Raw genomic sequence first — 19,510 nt, 5'->3', positions numbered from 1 at the left:
TTCTGTTGAGAGCTTTTCCCACTGCTGTACTAAAGTCTTCCATGTTTGGCCTTTGAAAAAAGCAGAATTGCTCTAAATACTTTGGGAATGAAAGAACTGCTCCCATCTCAAATCCATCACTGGGGAGAGAAACAGGAGTCTGACTTCACTGTGTTTGTTCTTTTCCAAGATTTACTTCAACACATGGTACATTCTCCATTTTAATCTTTAACTTTTGGTTCTTCCATTCAGAAAATATTAACTAAGGCAAGGTTTACTCAGATGGCTAAACATATCTGAGCAGAGAGAAGCCCTGTCAGTGCTTTAAATCAGTTGGGACATCGAGGGATGGAGGCCTCATGAACTGAGCCTCGCAAAGTGTGGACCAGTTAGGAAAGGCTGGACAGCAGCTTATGCCCTGCTTTCCGCATTTCGGAGCCTGGAAAGGTACTGAAAAGCTGTAGTAGGCCTTAAACTACAGAGAAGGTAGACCTATTAGGGAGAATAGAAGAGCAGCACTGGCAAAATTCAATCATAAGTATGTAGAGATCATGGCAAACACTAAAGCATTATCAGCTAAATTCAATGTGATGGATGAAATTCATACATGGAACTAATTCCTGCCCTACGTATCATTTAAGCTGTTATTTCCTCAGGTAGTGCATAAACCCTGTGATGGCATTTTAAGCAGGGTGATTTCACACTGAACCATTTCCAGAAGCCCTGTGAGATATGAAAATCTACTGGGTTGTTTACATTTGTTACGTTCAAAAGGAGTCTTTCTCCAGAAAGGCTCGAGACATAAGATAGATAGGAAGGTATCAGTCACACACACAGAACAAAGTTTTCCCTTTACAAACTGACATTATCTACCTAGGCTGAAATATAATCTGTGTTTTCTTCTAAACATTAGGAAAACAAAACTAAAGCCCAAGCACACACATTAAATTGCTATCAAGAGGAAAATCCACATTATGCAGGTGACAGGTTCCTCTAACAAAGCATTTAAAATAGCAAAAGACGGGAAATACCACTGTCTGCTTTCAAATACTCACAGGAGAGGTTAAGGAATACAAAAAGCAAAAGAGGAAGAAATATTAGCACACAACAGCATAAGTGAAGAGTGCAAAGTGTGTTAATTAGTGTATTATAATGACTTCTGACAGCTTCACATAATGCCTTTTCATCATCATACTGTTTCAATTACGCATTCTCCACTTCCTGCATCAAAACCAGCTTCACTATTATTTCTCACCTGCTGCTTCAGTATTAGGTTTAAGCACTTATGTCTTTCATGAAAATAATTTTATTTTCTGGAAGTTAATCACTGATACCCTCAATAAACATCAGGCAAAAAATTCCTCTGCTCTGTGAAAGCATAAAAGGAAAAGAAAGGAAAATGTCATAGTGGTATGCTTTGTTATCTCCAATACACCATGAATCTCCATGCTTCACAAAGCCCTTGGTCAGAAGCCAATCATGCAGCTCAGAGTTGGCACACACTGGTACAGAAACCTTAAAGCTGGACTAAGTTTCCCCAAATGCTGAAAGAATGACGAAGCAGCCCATTTTTCTTAACCTTTAGCTCAGCTATTAAACATGGAAACAAGCATTAAGACAAATGTCTGCAAGTCTGATCTACTAACAGTATAAATTAAAAGATAAAGTTCGCTATTTCATTACTAATGATCTGCTGGGGAAATATGTACCTTCCAATTTATTTTTTTTTTAACCTTGCGCCTTGAAGAATCACAAATAAGGAAATCCAAAATGAATGCATAAATGGGCCTAAGTCCTTTCCAATATTTAAAATACTGCATTATTTCCCTATTCCCATTGAAATGGGCATAATGAAGGCTGGAAGAGTACCTCGCTCCTACAGCAGCACACCATGATGTCAAATGCAAAAGATGTGTACTACAGGGCAGAGCATGAACACATTAAAGGAGCACAACTCCACGGCAGATCCCTACAGCCACTCACAGAAGCGGGCCCTGACAACAGACGTGAGACATAACGAATGGGTCTCCTCCTACACACGCCTCTGAGCTCACTCTGGGGAGAGGCAGCAGCAGGAGGACGATGATTGCCTCCGGGAAACAATCTTTCCCATCCTAGACTTCATGGGACACACCCTATCTCCAGCCATGGTATGGGTAGAAGAATTTTTTCCATGCACTCATAGACTGCTCTGTTCCAACAAGTTTAGTACATTCTTCCTCCATCCACTCCTGAAAGGTGCCAAGAACCTGTAAAGCAAGTTGAGATTTTTAGCAGTGCTCTAGAGGTACCCAGAGCCTTACAAGATTTGGTGTTCAGAAAACCCCCACAGGCAGTGAAGTGTTACATAGGGCAAACAATCATTTAATGATAGTTTACTGTAGTAAGCTTCAATATACCCACATTTTCAACCATTTCTCCACTCACTTCATGAAACAATCAGTAAGAAAACTCTTGACACAGAGCCACAAAACAGAAACTCCTCCTTGAAATTTTCATGCAGCAACTCATCACCCAATTACTCCTCTTCCTTTTACATCCCACTGAATTTTAACACTGAAAATGGCATGGAGCGAAGAGGCAACTTTTTGGCCTAAATTCTGTATTTGGTCAAAGTTCTCAACTCCACTTCTTCTTTGCCCCCTCTTCCCCCAGAATAGAATGCTTTAAGCCCTTAATTAAAGTTTATATGGCTAGGGTGACACTCCCAGGCAATGAAAATGTGTACTTGGAGGTTTGACAGCAATCTCTTCCATCAAGCACTGCACCACATTAAGTAGCTGCAACTTTTTTTTTAAGGCATTTGGATGCTTGTAGCAATCACGGATTGCTGGACTGAATTTTCAACCCCAGGCAACTTTTAAGCAAGACACTTCAGGCTCCATGGTGCCTTTTTTTTTTTTAATCTAAAGAATTATTTAGTGGTCAGATTTTCCCATGTGCCTAGTACCCATGTACTCATTCTCCAAGCTCCTGAAAAGGCGTCTAGAAAGATCTTAGATCAGCACTGGAGTGCTTAGAAATAGTATGTAGTAACAGATTTAGGCAATAAAATTTTAAGCTACTTATTATTTTCATCCTTAAAATCTATTCATCTCAGTGCAGCCACCTTCTAATTCAGAGCAGAAGATTTGAGATTTAAATGTAGGTTCACTTGAAGTGAATTTAACACACAAAAAGTGACAGGAGTTGGAATACAGCTCTTTCGTGAATTGAAGAAAAAGAAAGGAAAGAATAGAAGCAGCAAACAAATTACAAGACCTGTCAACCTTGTTAGGTATTGTGTTGAGAGCAGTAGGGATGAATGGGGACTTCCCACTTCTATGCCTATCACAAACAAATGAAAATATATGCATGGTTTTGAACAAGGTATTTAGGAAGTGACAGATAAGTCTTGGGAAGGCAAGTTTGCTTTGCCTGTTGAGAAAATAACATAGCTCAATAACACTACTTTCTTTGAAATTCCTCAGGACAATGATTCACACAGGGCAATTTCAATTTATTTTGACTGTTTACTCTGTGTTGACAATCTGAATCAGTAACTTCCAATATTCTACTGTAGGAAGCAGTCTTAAATGTGACAGCTCAAGCTGTAAAGAATTAATACCTTCAAAATTATACACCTCTTAAGAAGCCGTCTTTCTTCCCAGCTCCTTCAGCCTTAATTTCAACATTCCAGCTTTGTGTTTGTTTTGTCCAAAAGGAGGGTATTTCATTCCAGAATGTTATTCTTTCCATTATTTTTGAATTACACACATAACTACGTCTGGGTAAGCCCAGAAAAACTGAAGGAAGGAGGGGGGGGGGAGGGAATAAAATAAAATTTGGAAAATTATTTGAATGGCAGAAATTGCTATCCTCCAGAAAGATCTGTGCTTATTTATGTATTTGAAAAATCCCTTAAGATTTCCCTTATTTGAAGAACACGACCACACGCTATATGAACATACAGACTCACAGTGCTATCCACAATATCGAAACAGATTTACACAGACAGCATATGTAACTCTACAGTAACCACCTTAACATGAAGGGCACAAGCCAGAGAAAGAAAACCTCTGCTTGCCTAAGGACTGTGTCACTGCCACAACCTAAGCAATTGCTTTTAAATGTCTCAAGAAAACCTGTTCCAAACTAGATTAAGCTCCCAAAAAGGCTTTCCAAGCAAAAATTTTCCACCACCACTTTTTTCAAGTTGCTGAAATGACATCTTGAAGAGAGGGCAATCTGAAATTTCATGGTCTTAGAAGTCTCAGACAACAAGCACCATTCCTCTCAAGCAAAACACTGTTTTTATTTCCTAAATTGTTCCATTACTTTCTTTAAGCAGAAAAAGTACACCCTCGTATTTACTATTGTCAAGTAATCTGAAAAGTAGAGGAATGTAAAATTAAAGCTCTAACAAAACTGACATAAGCTTCAAAAATCCTTCCACATCATTTGAAGATTCCTGCTTCACTAAGTTTCATTGTTCTCCAGTTTAATTAATCTTCTGATATGTAAAGGTCATTGTTTCCCATATTTTGAAGGTTTATACTTATGCAGGAACGTAGGAATGGTTGCGGAGGTAACTCTGAAATCAATCCCATTAGGGTAGAAAAAAGAATAGATGCCAAAACTCCTCTCTTACAAAGATAAGATGCAAATGCTCTACAGAAAGTGAAAACAGCTCCTCAGGGAATTGTTAGGAACTGGGCAAAAGAGCAATGCAAACGTTTCGTTAGTCAAGTAGAAACTTGAAGAAAGAGAACTGGGACTGCTTGTGAGAACAGAGCAGCACTGCCAGCATGGTACAGTAACAGAGAAAGCCCATGCCTAGTTCACTGACCTTGCATGCTGATGTAATGTCAATAAAAGAAGAGGAAATAGATAAAAATCTGTACATACAAAGTATATCCCATTTATTCCTTAAAGGATTTAGTTAATTCCACAAGTCTTCAGAAACATAAAGATAAGCTACCTACTCATGAAGGGCAAAGTGCTGTCAGTTTTCAAGCCAACTTCACTGAGTTTGGCAAGGACTTCAGGGGGAATCAGCGTTTAATAACATCACTCGCTGCTCTTAAAAAAAGCGATACCTAAATGGGACCCATAATTTAACCTTCTTCCCTTCGGAAAATTGTTCTCAAGAAAACACTTCAAAATGAAGAAGGAAAGCCAATTTAATCGTCTCTTTCTCAGCTTGTTAGTTAAGATTGAATTCTCTATAAGTTACAATTTTGTTCCGAATTCATTAAGTATGACTGATATTCAGGAAAAAAAAAAACACAGTGAAATGTATTAATGATCCACCTCAATTTCTTTTACATTTTTTTAAATTTGTAATATGCTTTAACAAAAGTGTTAAGAGTGTTCAGCTGGAAGAGGAAAATAGAATGATAAATATATCACAGTCTCTTTAATCCAAATATTTTCTTTAAAATAAATTCCACTTTCAAGCTTCATTTACAATCTCATTTGCACAGAGTTGCCAATCCTGATTAGCCCGAATGAACTCCCTAAACATGAAGGTGAAATCTCCTAGACAGTGATATAGAAGGAGATTAGAACACCTGCGGACATCCAGCGTGCCACAAGAGACTTTCTTTTTACTTGGAATTACCCTCAAATGAATACCTTCAAACATAAATGTACAAAAGAAAGGATCTCACAATCCTGGGTTACACAGAAACCTTGCATTTTAAAGACTGAAGAAACACATGCTGTTTCAGACTAAAAGCTAAGAAACCAAGAAGTCTCTCCAGCTTTCAAAAACAATGATCACTTAAAAAGGGAGAGAAGCATGATTTTTATCCAAGTCTCAAGACACTTTTCATGGGATAACTAGTCATGAGATACTATGCATATTATGAGACTGATCATAGATGAAACTCATATAATGAAAATAAGTAACAAATGCCTTAATAAAGGAGGATTTTCACACCCAGCAAATCATCACATGCCATCTATTCTTGTTGATTATGGCATTTATTTGGTCAAGTATTCACAAGTTGAAACTCCGTGTGTTTAATCATAGAGTCTGGCCTGTTATAAAGCATTATGTCTTAAGACTTTATTTGATCAGAAGGCAAGCTTAGACTAGTTCTTGCAACTTTGAGAAATTGCAATCAACCATTTCTCAACATCTGATAGGAAGGAAGCAGAAGGAATGCATTTTAAAATGTGTATGTTTGATCAGCAATGTACGAGCAATGTTTCAAAAGTTCTGATCATTAAAAATGAAGGGGTATTCCCTGTATGTATAGAAGAGAGTATTGCATATATCATACCTCGTACAGTAAAAACAAATATCAATCATCTTTTTAATGCATTTATTAAAACAAGGTGCATAACCAAGATGAAAAATAAAATATCTTTAGTTATTGAACTTGTATTGTGAATTAACTATGGACTGAATTAACATATTTGTTTAGATGAGAAAACAGTATTTCCAGATCAACTGGAAATGCTTGAGCCTAGCTACACAGATACCTGATGAAAGAGGGCTGGTTTGCTTCTGGGATGATAGCATTTCCATCTCCCTATAGCCCAAGCTCAGATGTTTCTCTTATATTAATAGGAATGAACCCTAAATGTTAATTCAAACTAGTCTGACTTTAATTAAACCTGAGATTTAGACCAAACTTTGTACTACGAGGAAGTGTTCCTTTCAGTAGCTGGAAGGAAGAAATAGAGGTAAACACTAAAATTAAAACAATCAAAAAAGAGCTCACATCAAACAGAAGCAAGCTGAACAATGAGTGGAGAAGGACAGACAGCTGAGAAAGGGTGAGAAATGGTTGGGAAAACACTGAACTGATCAGGGATGTTCTGCCAGTTTATGAAAAGACAGAATAACAATATGGAGGGATCACCACTAAAAGCGACTGCCCAAGAAAGTGGTAGAGAGGGGAAAGTTTGAAGTCGTAGAAAAACACTACGGGTAGGGGGTAGGGGAGGGATAATATACTTGCCAGGAACAGCATTTAGATAAGAGACACTGTAGCTAAATCTGTTAATTGTATGCCTGCCATTTTATTAATTTGGAGGCTAAAGGTGCAAGACATAATGGATGCTGGGCTTGGAGCCAAATCACAGCTCCCGCTGTTGAACATCCAGCTGCTGTAAGCCAATAGGGGTGCTTCTATTTTTTAAAACACTGGTAGGTAAATACCAATGTTTTCCAAACATCAACAGCACATCTCCATTACAATTTCTACAATAAAATATACAATAATCCAAATAAGCATTAGCACTGGTTTGTATTAAGGATAGCCTGGAGCTAACAGCTAAATGCACGGCCCAGTATCAAAGAAATACATTGAATTCCTCTGCCATGGGATGGGAGGTATGCTTGGCTGGTTAGGTAACATGGAAAAGTGAGGAAAGTGTGGGAGGAGAACGAACACGTGTATGTGGCCAAAAATGGCACTACCAAGAGGTGAGCACCTTGGAGGCATTCGTTTCAGAGCAGGGCTCAGTGCAATTGGCCCTGCCCAAAGCTTTCCCCATTTTAAAGACACTGAATTCATCTCCTAAATGACTGGGCAGATTAGGAAACAATTTGTTCACTTTACAGTGATACATCGAAATCTCAGGCTGCTCACACTGGCAGACTGCTGGAAAAACACAAGACGGGGACCTACCACACCTGCATCTAGAATGAATTGCCATTTATTTAATAAAATAGGATTCTTATGAGGAACTAGATGAAATAATGGGTTACAGAGCCTTTTGCTTACACGCTTCTCCTTCAAATCTGACACCGAATAGCAGTGACAGAAAATTATTACCAATTGATGCCAGTTCAATGGATTACTTGAAATGCACTATTAACCTCAGCTTGTTCTCAGTGGGTAAGTTACTCCGATATAAAAGTCACGTCCACAGTTGGAACCAATTTAAAGAACATTTTTTGAGCACAGAATATTCAAAAAACTGAAAAAATTATGTTGCTCACCTGTTAAAAGACAGTCAACCTAAGTCAAATTTGGAAACGTTCTCCATCCCATTGCTGTTGTGCTGACCCACCTATCTAATGTAGGTTGAACGTGGGGCGGGGGAATATTTTTTATTTTTAAACAGGCACTTAAAGTCTGCATCCCTGCAGGCATGAGCACGGCTCTGAGCTGTCTGGGAAAAGGAGAGCAACAGCAGCGGAAGGAGCTTTGCAGCTACAACTTCTTCATATGCCACAGAAATACACGACACACTAAACAGCATCACAACGTGTGAACAAGGCCAAAATCCCCCAAGCTCTTTGGTGTATGAGGTGAGGACTTGCCCCACCTCAGAGGATTTCCTTTCAGAACATGCTGTGTCTGCCATACAGGGGATTTACTCATTTGTGCTGCCCCGATTTCTTATTCATAGTTATTGGGCCTCTAAAATATTGTTACTAAAAAAAACCAAAAGACAAAAAAAGTCCTCTCTCATTTTCAGCCTCACTCTCTATGTATGATCACAAGAGATTCTCTGACCCGTGAACTAACTGCTCTTTTTGATAAAACCATCTGGTAGAAAAGCTAAGTAAAGCATTGCCTAAAATCAACAACAAAAAAACAGGGAAAAAATAAGATGAGTGGCATTCCAGTTGATCAAACATAATTTAGTTTTTCTTTCACATCACAGCCTGGGGTGTCAGAAGGGTTCCTTCCCTTGCCCAAAGCAGCAAACCCAAGAAAGACCAAAGTGGTGGCTATGCCATACAAGAGCTGATTTAACTCAGGAGCATGAGCTAGCGAAGACAGCAAAGACAATACTGGAAGCATTTTAATCATAACCACTGTACAAACTTTAACCCAAACAAAATCTTTTTCTTGCTGTTGTTTGGGAAGTTTAGGGCGTTTTTTTTGACTTGTTTTGTTTTTCTTTTGTAATCTGGAGGGAAATATCAGTCTTGGCTAAAACCAATTTTTTTGTCAAATGCAGTCTCCATTTATACAGTCCCTACACAAGACAGGCAATAAATCTCCTTAACAATAAATCACAACAATAGGGGAGTTTTTATGCCCTTCAAAAACCATGCAATAAGGGGGGATCCTGGCAGTGATGGGGAGGCAGTTTTATTCTTAAGTTGAGGCCAACTGTTCAAAGCCAAAACTCATTTTCCGAAGTTGTCTTTCATTGCCAAGTGTAAGATCCTGCTTTAAAATGACTTGTTTTGCATCTTTGTTTATGTTCAACTCTCTAAACTGAAAGAAATCCAACAATATTCATGGCTCCCCAGTCAATTTTGCATTAACTTCACTTTCGGCTTCTCATGAATAGGGCTGTATTACAATAAATAAATTTTAAATGAACAGTCTTTCCTGGAAATGTTTCTGCTCCACTTTGTCAAAAAAAAAAAATTTGTTTCAAACAAGATTACACCTCTGACAGGATTACAACTGGCACAAATGCAACCTTTTACTTGAATGAATTGTGATTTTCAAAACTGTGGGTTTTCAGAGAGTATTATATGACATTATTTTGCTATCCATGACACCTCTCAAAGTCTCAAGGGTTTTTTCCCCTCTCTGCTTCACATATAACATGTGAGGAGTTTCCCAGTTCTACTAGAGAATTAAAAATGAATAATGCAGCCATTAAAACAAAAAGCTTCAACAACAAACTTTTTCCTCCTGTGTTCATGGTACTTTAAACAGTTTACAGTCTGGATGACCTGCTCTTTATAGCCCATGCAGGCTATGAGATATGATACAATATTCTTACTGTATTCTTACTTTCTCAAAGCTGACCCACATGTTTTAATTCTAATGCAAACACTGTATAAAATTATACTGAAAGTGTAGTAAGCAAGTTGCAAAAAAATACATGTGATCCAGACAGACATACATATAATTATATATCAAAGGGGTTATTTTTAGTGTTGCAAAGCATTTCTCATTTATGTCTTTATTTATTTATAAGCCTGGAAAAGCCTTGGAAAGCTACCAATTATTTCTACTGAAAACTAAATAGGAAGCATAGGCAGAAGCATGCAGAGATGTATCAAACACATGCTTTTTTTGCCACGTTGAAACATTGAACTGGTTGGACATTTCTCTGTCCATCTCTCTGATACATCACTAGAAAAATGTAAGAATTCAGGCCACTGTGTCTGAGGTTACAGGGAATTCAGTATAACTGACTTTCCTGAGGAGCCAGAAGAGAGATTTGTAGCATGACAAATAGCTAAGAAAGAGTATGTAAGAAGACGTAATTCAAAGCTGGTGACAGTTGTTTAATCAACACTTTCTTCTGGCTTCTTACTGCGTAAACTATATTATACAAATTATACTTACCTACAAACCAGCATGTGGGCAGAAACAGCTATAAAAAAGTTTACACTGAAAGTACTTGTATCTTGTATTAATACACTTTCCTCCTAAACCTTTGTCCTAGAACTATTATGAGTCACGTGGAGTACCACTGGGTCTTTTTTGTTATGGTTCGGTTTTCTGTTAATATTCAAAGACACCCAGAAAGGTGTAAAGCCCAGCTCAGAGTGACTGCTGTGCCCAGTAGATGATGCATTTCACAGTTCCTCTGTATTCCCAACAGGGAAACTTCAGTCCTAATCCAGCAAGGGAACAGCCCCATGCTGCAACCACTTAAAACTAGCATTTCTTCTCCGAGTATTGTGAATACGGACAGAAATCAGTGACATTCAGAACCTACTTTTTATCAGCTAATTAATCTAAAAAATACTGCTATCTATCCAGAAGAGAATAAGTGGTAGAATATTTGCAAGTCACGCAATGGTGTAAATGCTCTGCAACACTGACCAGCATGCACAGGGAAAATACACAGAGACAGATAAATAAATGCATAGCTACATATATAGTAACATAAATGTATCCCCTCCATCACTTGGTTTTCCTCTTTTTTTTTGTAAAATGGTACAAGATCAGTGATGATAACTCAAGAATCTTCATAAACATCATCAAAAACTTGCAAATACCAAAAAAGAAATAATCTGAGAAGTCTAAGAAATGAAAAAATAAAACCTAATGTATCCTCTTCAATTTGTATGAAATATTTCAAACAGAACCAAAAAGATAAAAATCTGAGTGTGAAAACAACGTTAAGAAAAGGGGGATGCTATCAGAATTCTAAACAAAAAGGGGAACTAATTTTGCATAAAATTTCTAGTGCTGCACAACATCAACAACTAAAATCCATGTGATTTTGAACCCCACACTTGAAGGCAAAATATCCTGGATGATGGTATCTTTTCACCCATAGTGAAACAGCATATCTGGCATGTAAAATAATACCTTTTTTTAAATTATTATTTTACTATCTGGTTAATCAGTATTTATATTCTTTCCTACAACAACTAAAACATTATTTACGCCCTGCAGTCTCACACCTGATGTCTTCTTCCCAAAGAGAAATGTTTCAAATGTTTGACCTCAGTTTTCACCAAAAGTTGTGAATGTTTCACATTTTGGTCTGTGCACTTAGTTTAACTACATGAAACAGCCTTAAGATTCCTCTGCTTGGTGAAACAAAGGTCTTTTTAAAACCATTTTACATAACCTTCCCATCCTATCCACTTTACACTCATGTAAAGGAATTAGATTACAGGCGAAGAACTCCTCTTGAAACAGTCCCACCTTTCATTGGTAAGATTCTTTCAAAACATAATCAGAAAAATATAAAAATAGAATTAACATCTTTAAACCTCAAGTAAACTGCAAGGTTTGTGGGCGAGTGAAGGATAACAAAAAAATCACAGCACCTTTCACATCCATATTATTCCTTTTGCTTTATTTCAAAATAGTAGAATGAAAATAGTTATGTCCTTATTTATTACCTACGAACTGATTATTTCCATTTGCAAATAATTTGTCATATTTTTGGCTGATGAATATGCACATTCAGCACAAAAAGGAATCCTATAATTTGCTTGCAGGAAAGAAAATTAGGCTGTACTGGTTTTAAAACATTCCAGCTACAATAATATAATTATTATTAATCTGAAGAAATGATATGAAGTTAATGACCTCCGAGAGGCTACAATTTTAAACCTTTTTCCTACCCTCGGGAGATGGAGGATCAGCAGTTAGCGTTCCAATTCAAGCCCCAAGCCTGTGCCAACATATTTTATAAGCTAAATCCAGGTTTGGGAGACAGGCTGCATATTTTTCAGAGACTAAACCAGCATAAATCACAAAGTGCCAACACACTATGAGGTTAATGTTGTGTTTTACTACAGTAAGCAATTTCTATCACTATTTAAAATGAGACAAGCAAAATTCAGGCAGACAAAATCTCATGCATCAAAGATTAATTTTCCAGGTACTGAGTGTAGGCTTTGGCTACTGAGGGAATGTATTAGAGTGGGAGCAGCAGCAATCGTGGCAGTTAAAGGAGCATAAACATCTCCATTATAACCCATTATAACCCCTTCCCCTTGTCAGCTGACTGTAGCAATCAAAATTTTGTTTATTTTTCTGCTACACATTAGACTTTCTTTTTATTATTGTTATTTGAGCAAAAAGGACCAACTATATCTAAGTATGGAGAAAATAAAATATATTAGCCTCAAGGGGCACAACGCCCTGTTCCAGTGCCAACATGCCTGAAGAATGACTATACACCAGCAGCGTGGAAACACCTACTCCTATACAAATTATTTTTCACTGAATTAGGAGGCATTTAAAATAGCACCTTACACATAAATTAAGCATTAGGAAAGTGTTTACACCTTGTAACTTACTCTCTGTTTTATCAAGAGTGTATCCAGAGGGTGAATCCCAGCACCCAGATGGACACTAATGCCAAGCAACTGCGGTACCAAACAGCGTGGGCTCCCATCACTGCCACGCGACCCTGCAAACTCAGTTCTGGAACTGCTTTCAGTAACACGAAGTATTAGACCTTGGCAGAAACTGTAGATGTCCAGAATTACAGAAATAAGGCCAGGGCAGGAAATTCATGGCATCAAGTTTCTACCACCTGCCATTACATTGTATTAACACACACGTTATAAGCCAATGCTGGAGTCAACTACTGAGCAAATGGTTCAGCAACTTCCTCTTAATTTTATCTGCGCCCACTCCTGTCCTGGACATCAGTGTTCAATGACCAGACTGTAACAAGTGATGCTCAGAAGACGAGGATTTTGAATTAGCAGTGAGGGTCAATAGTAAAACATTTCATTTGGCCACAACACATACATTTGTTAACTGAACAATCTGATGTGAAACAAGGGTTTCCAGCAGTACGTGCCATAAGTTAACCACACGACACCACATAGAGCACTGACAAATGCGCACTCTGGTCCATTCACAAATTAAATTTTAAAGAACCTATCCATTAAAACGTGTATGAGTTAGGCTCGAATCCAAGGACAAAGACCATACACTCTCGTGACGGAAGCTTCCTGCTGATTCATAACCACACATTTCAACTGGTAGCTACTACACTTGTCCCTTTGCTACCTAAACTGATGACAGACCCTGAGCAGACCTGGAGGAGAAAGAGATGTTTGAATTTGTTCAGCTGAAGTTGATAAATGCATTCCCCATCATCCCCCATCATTCTCCATGAGTCTTAACTTCTCCTTTTGTGTGCATATGACAGGGGTGTACACAAGGGAGAGACAAGCCATAAAACTTTACAATATACCATGAAACCCTCTCTAAAATCTAAGCAGGTTTTAGGACCAAAGAAGTAATCATTAATATTTCCCTTCCAACACCTTTACAGCATATGCAATGTATGCTGCTGTTAATGGTGAATATAGCAGGTCATTAAGACTGGTCATCTAATTGACTGGAGCCAATCAGACCAAATTAAAACACAATAAAGACATCACTGCACTTATTTTTGAAATACTCATAAGATACATAAATTGAGCTTATAAAAAAAAACCTTTGAAAGCTAGACACAACTCAAAAGAAAAATGCAGAAATACATAGTAAGTGGTTTTGTTAAGCATAAAAAAGTCCTTTCCCAATGAAATCTAAACAACAATATCATTCAAGAACAAGGGGTCTTGGACCTTTGATTAATATTAACTTGCTTTGCTTCATTTAAAATTTAGTTTTAAATATTTGAGCAATGATAACAATTTAAGAAATACCAAAAAGAGATAGCAAACAGCTGCTGCAGCTCAGTGCTGTTTCAGGAAATATCTACTTAGAGGGTTTTCCAGCTCTATCTTTTTTTTTTTCAGTAGGTGTCACAGAGTTTGGGCACAATGCTGACAATAATATGATACCGCTCAGCTGAGACAAACAGTATAAAGGCATCCCTCCTGGAAAACTATCACAACATTTACAGAGCTTCAATTATATTAATGACTGTGTCACCCTAGGTGTTATCAGCAGCCTTTTTCAACTGCAATTTCATCAAACTTCAGTCTAGTTATGCAACTGGTGGCACCTGCTTTCACTTAAATATTTAAAAGCAATTGTGGGAGAAGATCAAGGACCTTGACCAACTGGGAGTTAGTAGCCAAGTTAGTCTTCTCTAAGCAGTCCTCTCTCGTACAAATACTGCTGACTTTTAACAACTTCCTATTCAATTCCCAGACTTATTTTCCAATTCCCAGACTTATCTCTTCCCAGAACAAATAGGAAGGTAGCAAACTGAACAGTCATGCAAAAATAATGTTCTTCTGCACATCAGAACCATGCAGAAGAAAGTATATCTCCGACTCCCGCGTATCAGAAACTTAGAATAGTTTGAAACAAAATCTACATATTATTATATCAACCAAGGTTTTAAAAGCAAATAAACAGAGTTCTTTGCAGAATCCTGGAAATTCTGACAATGTGCTTGAATATTATGCCCCATTCTTCCAACTGACCAGTTTTGGAGTACTGGAGTAGAGTTTTGAGATCCGTTTCTGCATAATCAACCTGTTAAGTACAGCTCTGTAAGTGATCTCCAAGACAATATGGAGAGATTTAAAATCGCTATGCTTACAGCCTTATTTTAAAATAACATCCTCCAAACAGTCACCTTTTAAATACAGAAAATTATGTCTATATAATAGAAGTACACATTTTAATCTCTACTTTTTAATCTCCACTTTTTAATCTGATTAAACAAATTTAAAGGCTGATTCCTCCTACTGCGTTTAATACTAGCACTCTTTCTAAACTACTTATTTCAAAGCAGGAATTGTCTTTGAGAGCACATTCACATTATTACTCCAGATTGATCTACACAGTGACTTTGGACCAGAAGACTATGCTATATATGGTTTTTCCCTAAAGGACACTGGTTAAAGTACTAAACATATCAAGCAAATGGAAAAAAATATTCTAAGTAGTATTGCTTTATTAACAACTTAAACAATGTATTAGAAACTGCCTAGCATTTCCAGCAAGGTACCTCCACTGAAAGTCCACCTTTCAGATTTAATTTACCAATGGTTGGCTCTATCCCATATTAGAGACTGTAAGATTTTATCTTCCTAAGTTTAGGGGGTTTATTATCAAACATTTTTCAGAAAAAGAAAGAAATTATTACTAGACATATTAACAATAGAAAAAAGATAGTTTGGAGGTCCTTTCCTGCCGAGGTCAGGGTACCAGTTACCTGTGTTGGACATTGTCACCACATCTTCAATTGGTTTTAAGCCCATTAAATACCTTGCAGAACAGGACTGTATTTTCTAATGTGTTCTGACAGGGTCCTTTTTTATAGTGAACTTCTGAAAGCAGATAACAAGCCATGAGGCTGTTATGGACCCTTGGTTCCAGCCATAAACACAATTTACATTCAGACCATTTTCTGCCAGTAGAGCCAACAGAGACTATTAATCAAATGAGAAAGAAAACAAGCATTTGTAGAGCTTTAAACAGATATTGTTCATCTGTTATTTAAAGCATGACGGTATCAGAGTACTGTTCAATGTTTGAAGACCAGTTGTACAATATTTAGAATGAACTGTTCTTTAAAAGGAACAATAATATGAAGTACAGAAGTTAAGTAATTGATGAATGGTCTGGGAGAGCGTTACAGTAAAATATCTGAGCAAAAAGCACTGCCTTTTTCAGCCCTCCAAAGCGCTAAGAAAACTTGGGTGCCTGCATAGGTGTTTGCTGAAAAACAACAATAGATGACATCAACCAAATTATGTATTCAGCAAATAGCTCAGTTGGCATTTGGGGGGGGGGGGTGGGGGGGGGCGCCTTTGTGTAGGCTTTTGCAGCGCAGAAGGCAGATGGTGATTACACTGACTTCTGTAAAACTGTACTGAATGTTACATTAACTGGTAATTGGAAAAGTCAATTTGATTTCACTGCTGTTTTCATACAGACTATTTCTTGGAGTTCAAAAATACATATCTTGAAAAGTTCATAAAGCAACATCTCAAGGCTACAGACACGTTAATCTTGGTCTGTTCACACTATTAGGATAAAAAGATGAGGGAAAAAATGAACTATTTTATATATTCTCTCCCTGAACATTTACTGTTAGTTCTGTACTTCACAAATTGATCTCTGATTCAGATGCAACAAGAACAAATCACAGAAAGCTAGCCTACACTCTAAATCTTTGCATTTTTCAGTCAGACATTATTTTTCAATTTTTCCTTTGTGAACAAATTATTTATCAGACCTGTTCTTATTTAACCTAAGTAAATACAGCAAAGTGTTCAATAAAAATACAATAGATCACAAAGGAGATTGCCAAAGAGTTTTTATTTACCAACTACCAGCTTCCTAACAAAGAATACATTCCCTTCAAATGCCAAATTTAATTCCAACTTCCTCCAAGTTGCCTATAAAGCAAAGTAATATGCTGCACGATCTTTGAATACCAAACCTTCTCTTCTCCTCGACTTCAGCCCAAGTCCTGCATCACACAGCACACATGCAGGCTGCTCTGTCCCAGAGCAGTTTTGCTGATTTCAGCAAACTGCTTCCAAGCAAAGCATTTCAGGATCAAGAACTAGAGATGGGAAAATCCCAGGGGTAGAAAATACAATTGTAACATTCTACAGTTCTGTTAAATAACAAAAAAATAACAATTCATCATGCTAGGAATTACATTTCACATCTAATATGATGATTCATCCAACGACAATCACGAGAAGAGCAGGGACAACAAAACGATCACTGCACTACTCAAGCTGCTAATGGAGTATTGTAGTTGGTCTCCTATATACAAACAGATAAGTGAGAAGCAAACTCATTGTGAAAGCTGGCAGCTATCCATTCACCTATAACCTTAAACAAATTGCTGACACACAAAATGGCATCACAGCACATCTGGATGGGGAGGTCCAGACCTCCCGTCATGTTGCTGCTCTCATGACAAAAATCAGATGTAAAATAGTTTCCACAGTTAAATTGTCACACTACTACGACAAAGAGTCACAGAGTGACAAAAGATCTCCAGTGGCTCTATAGGCCTTTAAAATATGAAATCAGTCTTGATTGTTTGATCACTTTCAGCTGACTGGTCTAAAAGGCACAGTAATTTAATGACCCTACAACCAAAAGCTTCGAAAGGGAAAAGTAAATGAAAACAACAGTTGGTGAACACAAATATGTTTTAAGGAAAAAATCTATGGAATCAAGAGCAGCTAATTCTCAGCCTCTGCATGGAAACTGTACATTTCCCTCCCTGTGCCCGTTTGTCAGTTAATGTATCCTTTCCCCCTCTCATGTTGATGCATGATCAAATACAAATAGACGTGTCTTTGATGCAATTTCAATTTCTAAGAATATTGATTAGGCAGAATATTGACTTTTCTCTATGTCTGGTTACAGGTTTTATTTCCAACTTCAAGTGATAATGAGTTTTCTCCTTGTTTTGTTTTGTTATTCCTGCATAAAGAAGAAAACAAAAAATGTTCCTGTAGCCTTCAAACAGGTTCCTGTTCCACAAACCTAAATGAAACAAGACCCATTAATCTGCTGTAAAATTTAAAGGGAGGCCATGCCTCAGACATGACCCTCTCTCTTTCTAACACAGTTCAGTGCTCCTTGCTGTGATACTCTGTATTTAATTTTTCTCATAAAAATACATGAGAGGAATTATGAACCTATGGCTGAGCAGCTTTCCTGTCACTCCCAAGATATTTCTTTTTAAGAGGAAGAATTAAACATCAAAAATCCCCAGTAAAGTAAATTGCAACGTGTTATTTTACAATCCTATCCATTTTATAGCAACCTGGTGAAGATTTTGGCCATATACAAATCCAACACGACTACTACATTGAATCTTCCTCAACAATTTCCCTAATCTCTAGTCAAATTAACTTTCCATAAATAATCATTAACATGTGGTAAAACTACACAAATACAGCATATAATACTACATAAAATACAGCAAAGTTTTCCCACCTATAGCAATTATCACTATCAAGGAAATAATTGGTAGCTCTCATCATCATCATAGAAGGCACCAATAAATCACAGGGAAAACAATCTTCTTCTTTACCTAAGGCATTATGGGACACAGGAACCTAAAAAGATACCTGCTACTGCAGTAGGCATTTGATTTTACACGAAAAAAAGTGTAGAAGAAATTTAGAGAACAGATCTAAATATTTCTGAACGAGCCATGTTCTAGTGCAGACCGCATATAAAAAAAGAGCTTGAATTCTAGTTATATGCTGTTTGTAACACTTTCTTGCTATTTGCATCATCATATCTTACTATACTATTCTGTAAGATCCTAACTTGCAGAGATTTCCTGCTTTCTGTTCTTACATAATAGACTGGACAACCAACGTGCTGTCAACGTTAGTTTTTTTCCAAGACAAGCTCGACATCCACGCAACAAGGTCAAATACCCATCTTCCTATTTTAAATAGGATGGGAATTTTGAGAATTCCACTTTCAAAGTGCAAAACCATTCCAGCACTGAGCTGCACTCTGTTGAAAGCTAAAGTGTGACAGATGCCTTCACATTAATTGCCAATAGGCCTCTACGTAGCAGCTGAAAACACAATACATCACTTTGATCTCCCCGGCTCTCAAAGTATTCACAATCGAGGAATCTGCATGAGGAATATGAAATATGCAACATTTCCAAAAACTGTCTCCGTGGAACTTAAATATGATAATGTACATTTTGTTCATACTTCATAAAGCATTTCCAATTCTTTATTATGCATATGAAAGGATATGTTTTTGCTTGCAAAAAATAAACATGAAAGATGCTTTATATTTTAGAGACGTGTAAGTTTTCATCGGATAACATAGGTGAAATAATCATTTAGAAAAGCCTGGATTGCTTTGAGGGGAAGACATTATTACAGAACATGCTTAATTAAGTCCCACTGCTAATTTTGTAAAACGAATACCTTGTTGAATTAGACTACAGGGAAATAAAGCATTGAAACCAGCTCCACGTGCTTAAAACAAAACGCCAAGAAAGGGTTGACTTACACTTTGCAGGTAGGTCATATCCACATGTAATTTTTGCTTGTCCAGTCTCACAGCCACTCAGGTTGCGACATTCAGCAACTAAGCAGGGCCCAGCAGCTCTGTGTATACAGCCATCCACTACAAAAGCCAACCCAGAAACTTTTATTAAAAGACAGTCTTTATGCTGCCTTCACAGAAATATATGGTCACAAACATTTACT

At 37.3% G+C, this 19,510-nt stretch overlaps 1 protein-coding gene across 4 annotated transcripts in view; it reads right to left on the bottom strand.

The window, feature by feature from the left end:
- The window catches only part of MACROD2 (mono-ADP ribosylhydrolase 2), an 877,957-nt gene that overhangs the window by 588,461 nt on the left and 269,986 nt on the right, over positions 1-19,510 (bottom strand). For all 4 annotated transcript variants that reach the window (XM_086460841.1, XM_086460839.1, XM_086460838.1 and 1 more), the window contains exon 5: positions 19,311-19,427. In XM_086460841.1, coding sequence (XP_086316967.1) covers positions 19,311-19,427 — 117 coding nt within the window. The remainder of the gene's footprint in view (positions 1-19,310; positions 19,428-19,510) is intronic.

Source organism: Leptosomus discolor, chromosome 2 (genome assembly GCF_034619465.1).
Source record: "Leptosomus discolor isolate bLepDis1 chromosome 2, bLepDis1.hap2, whole genome shotgun sequence".
Lineage (NCBI taxonomy): Eukaryota > Metazoa > Chordata > Aves > Leptosomiformes > Leptosomidae > Leptosomus > Leptosomus discolor.
This window is presented reverse-complemented; position numbering and strand designations above follow the sequence as displayed.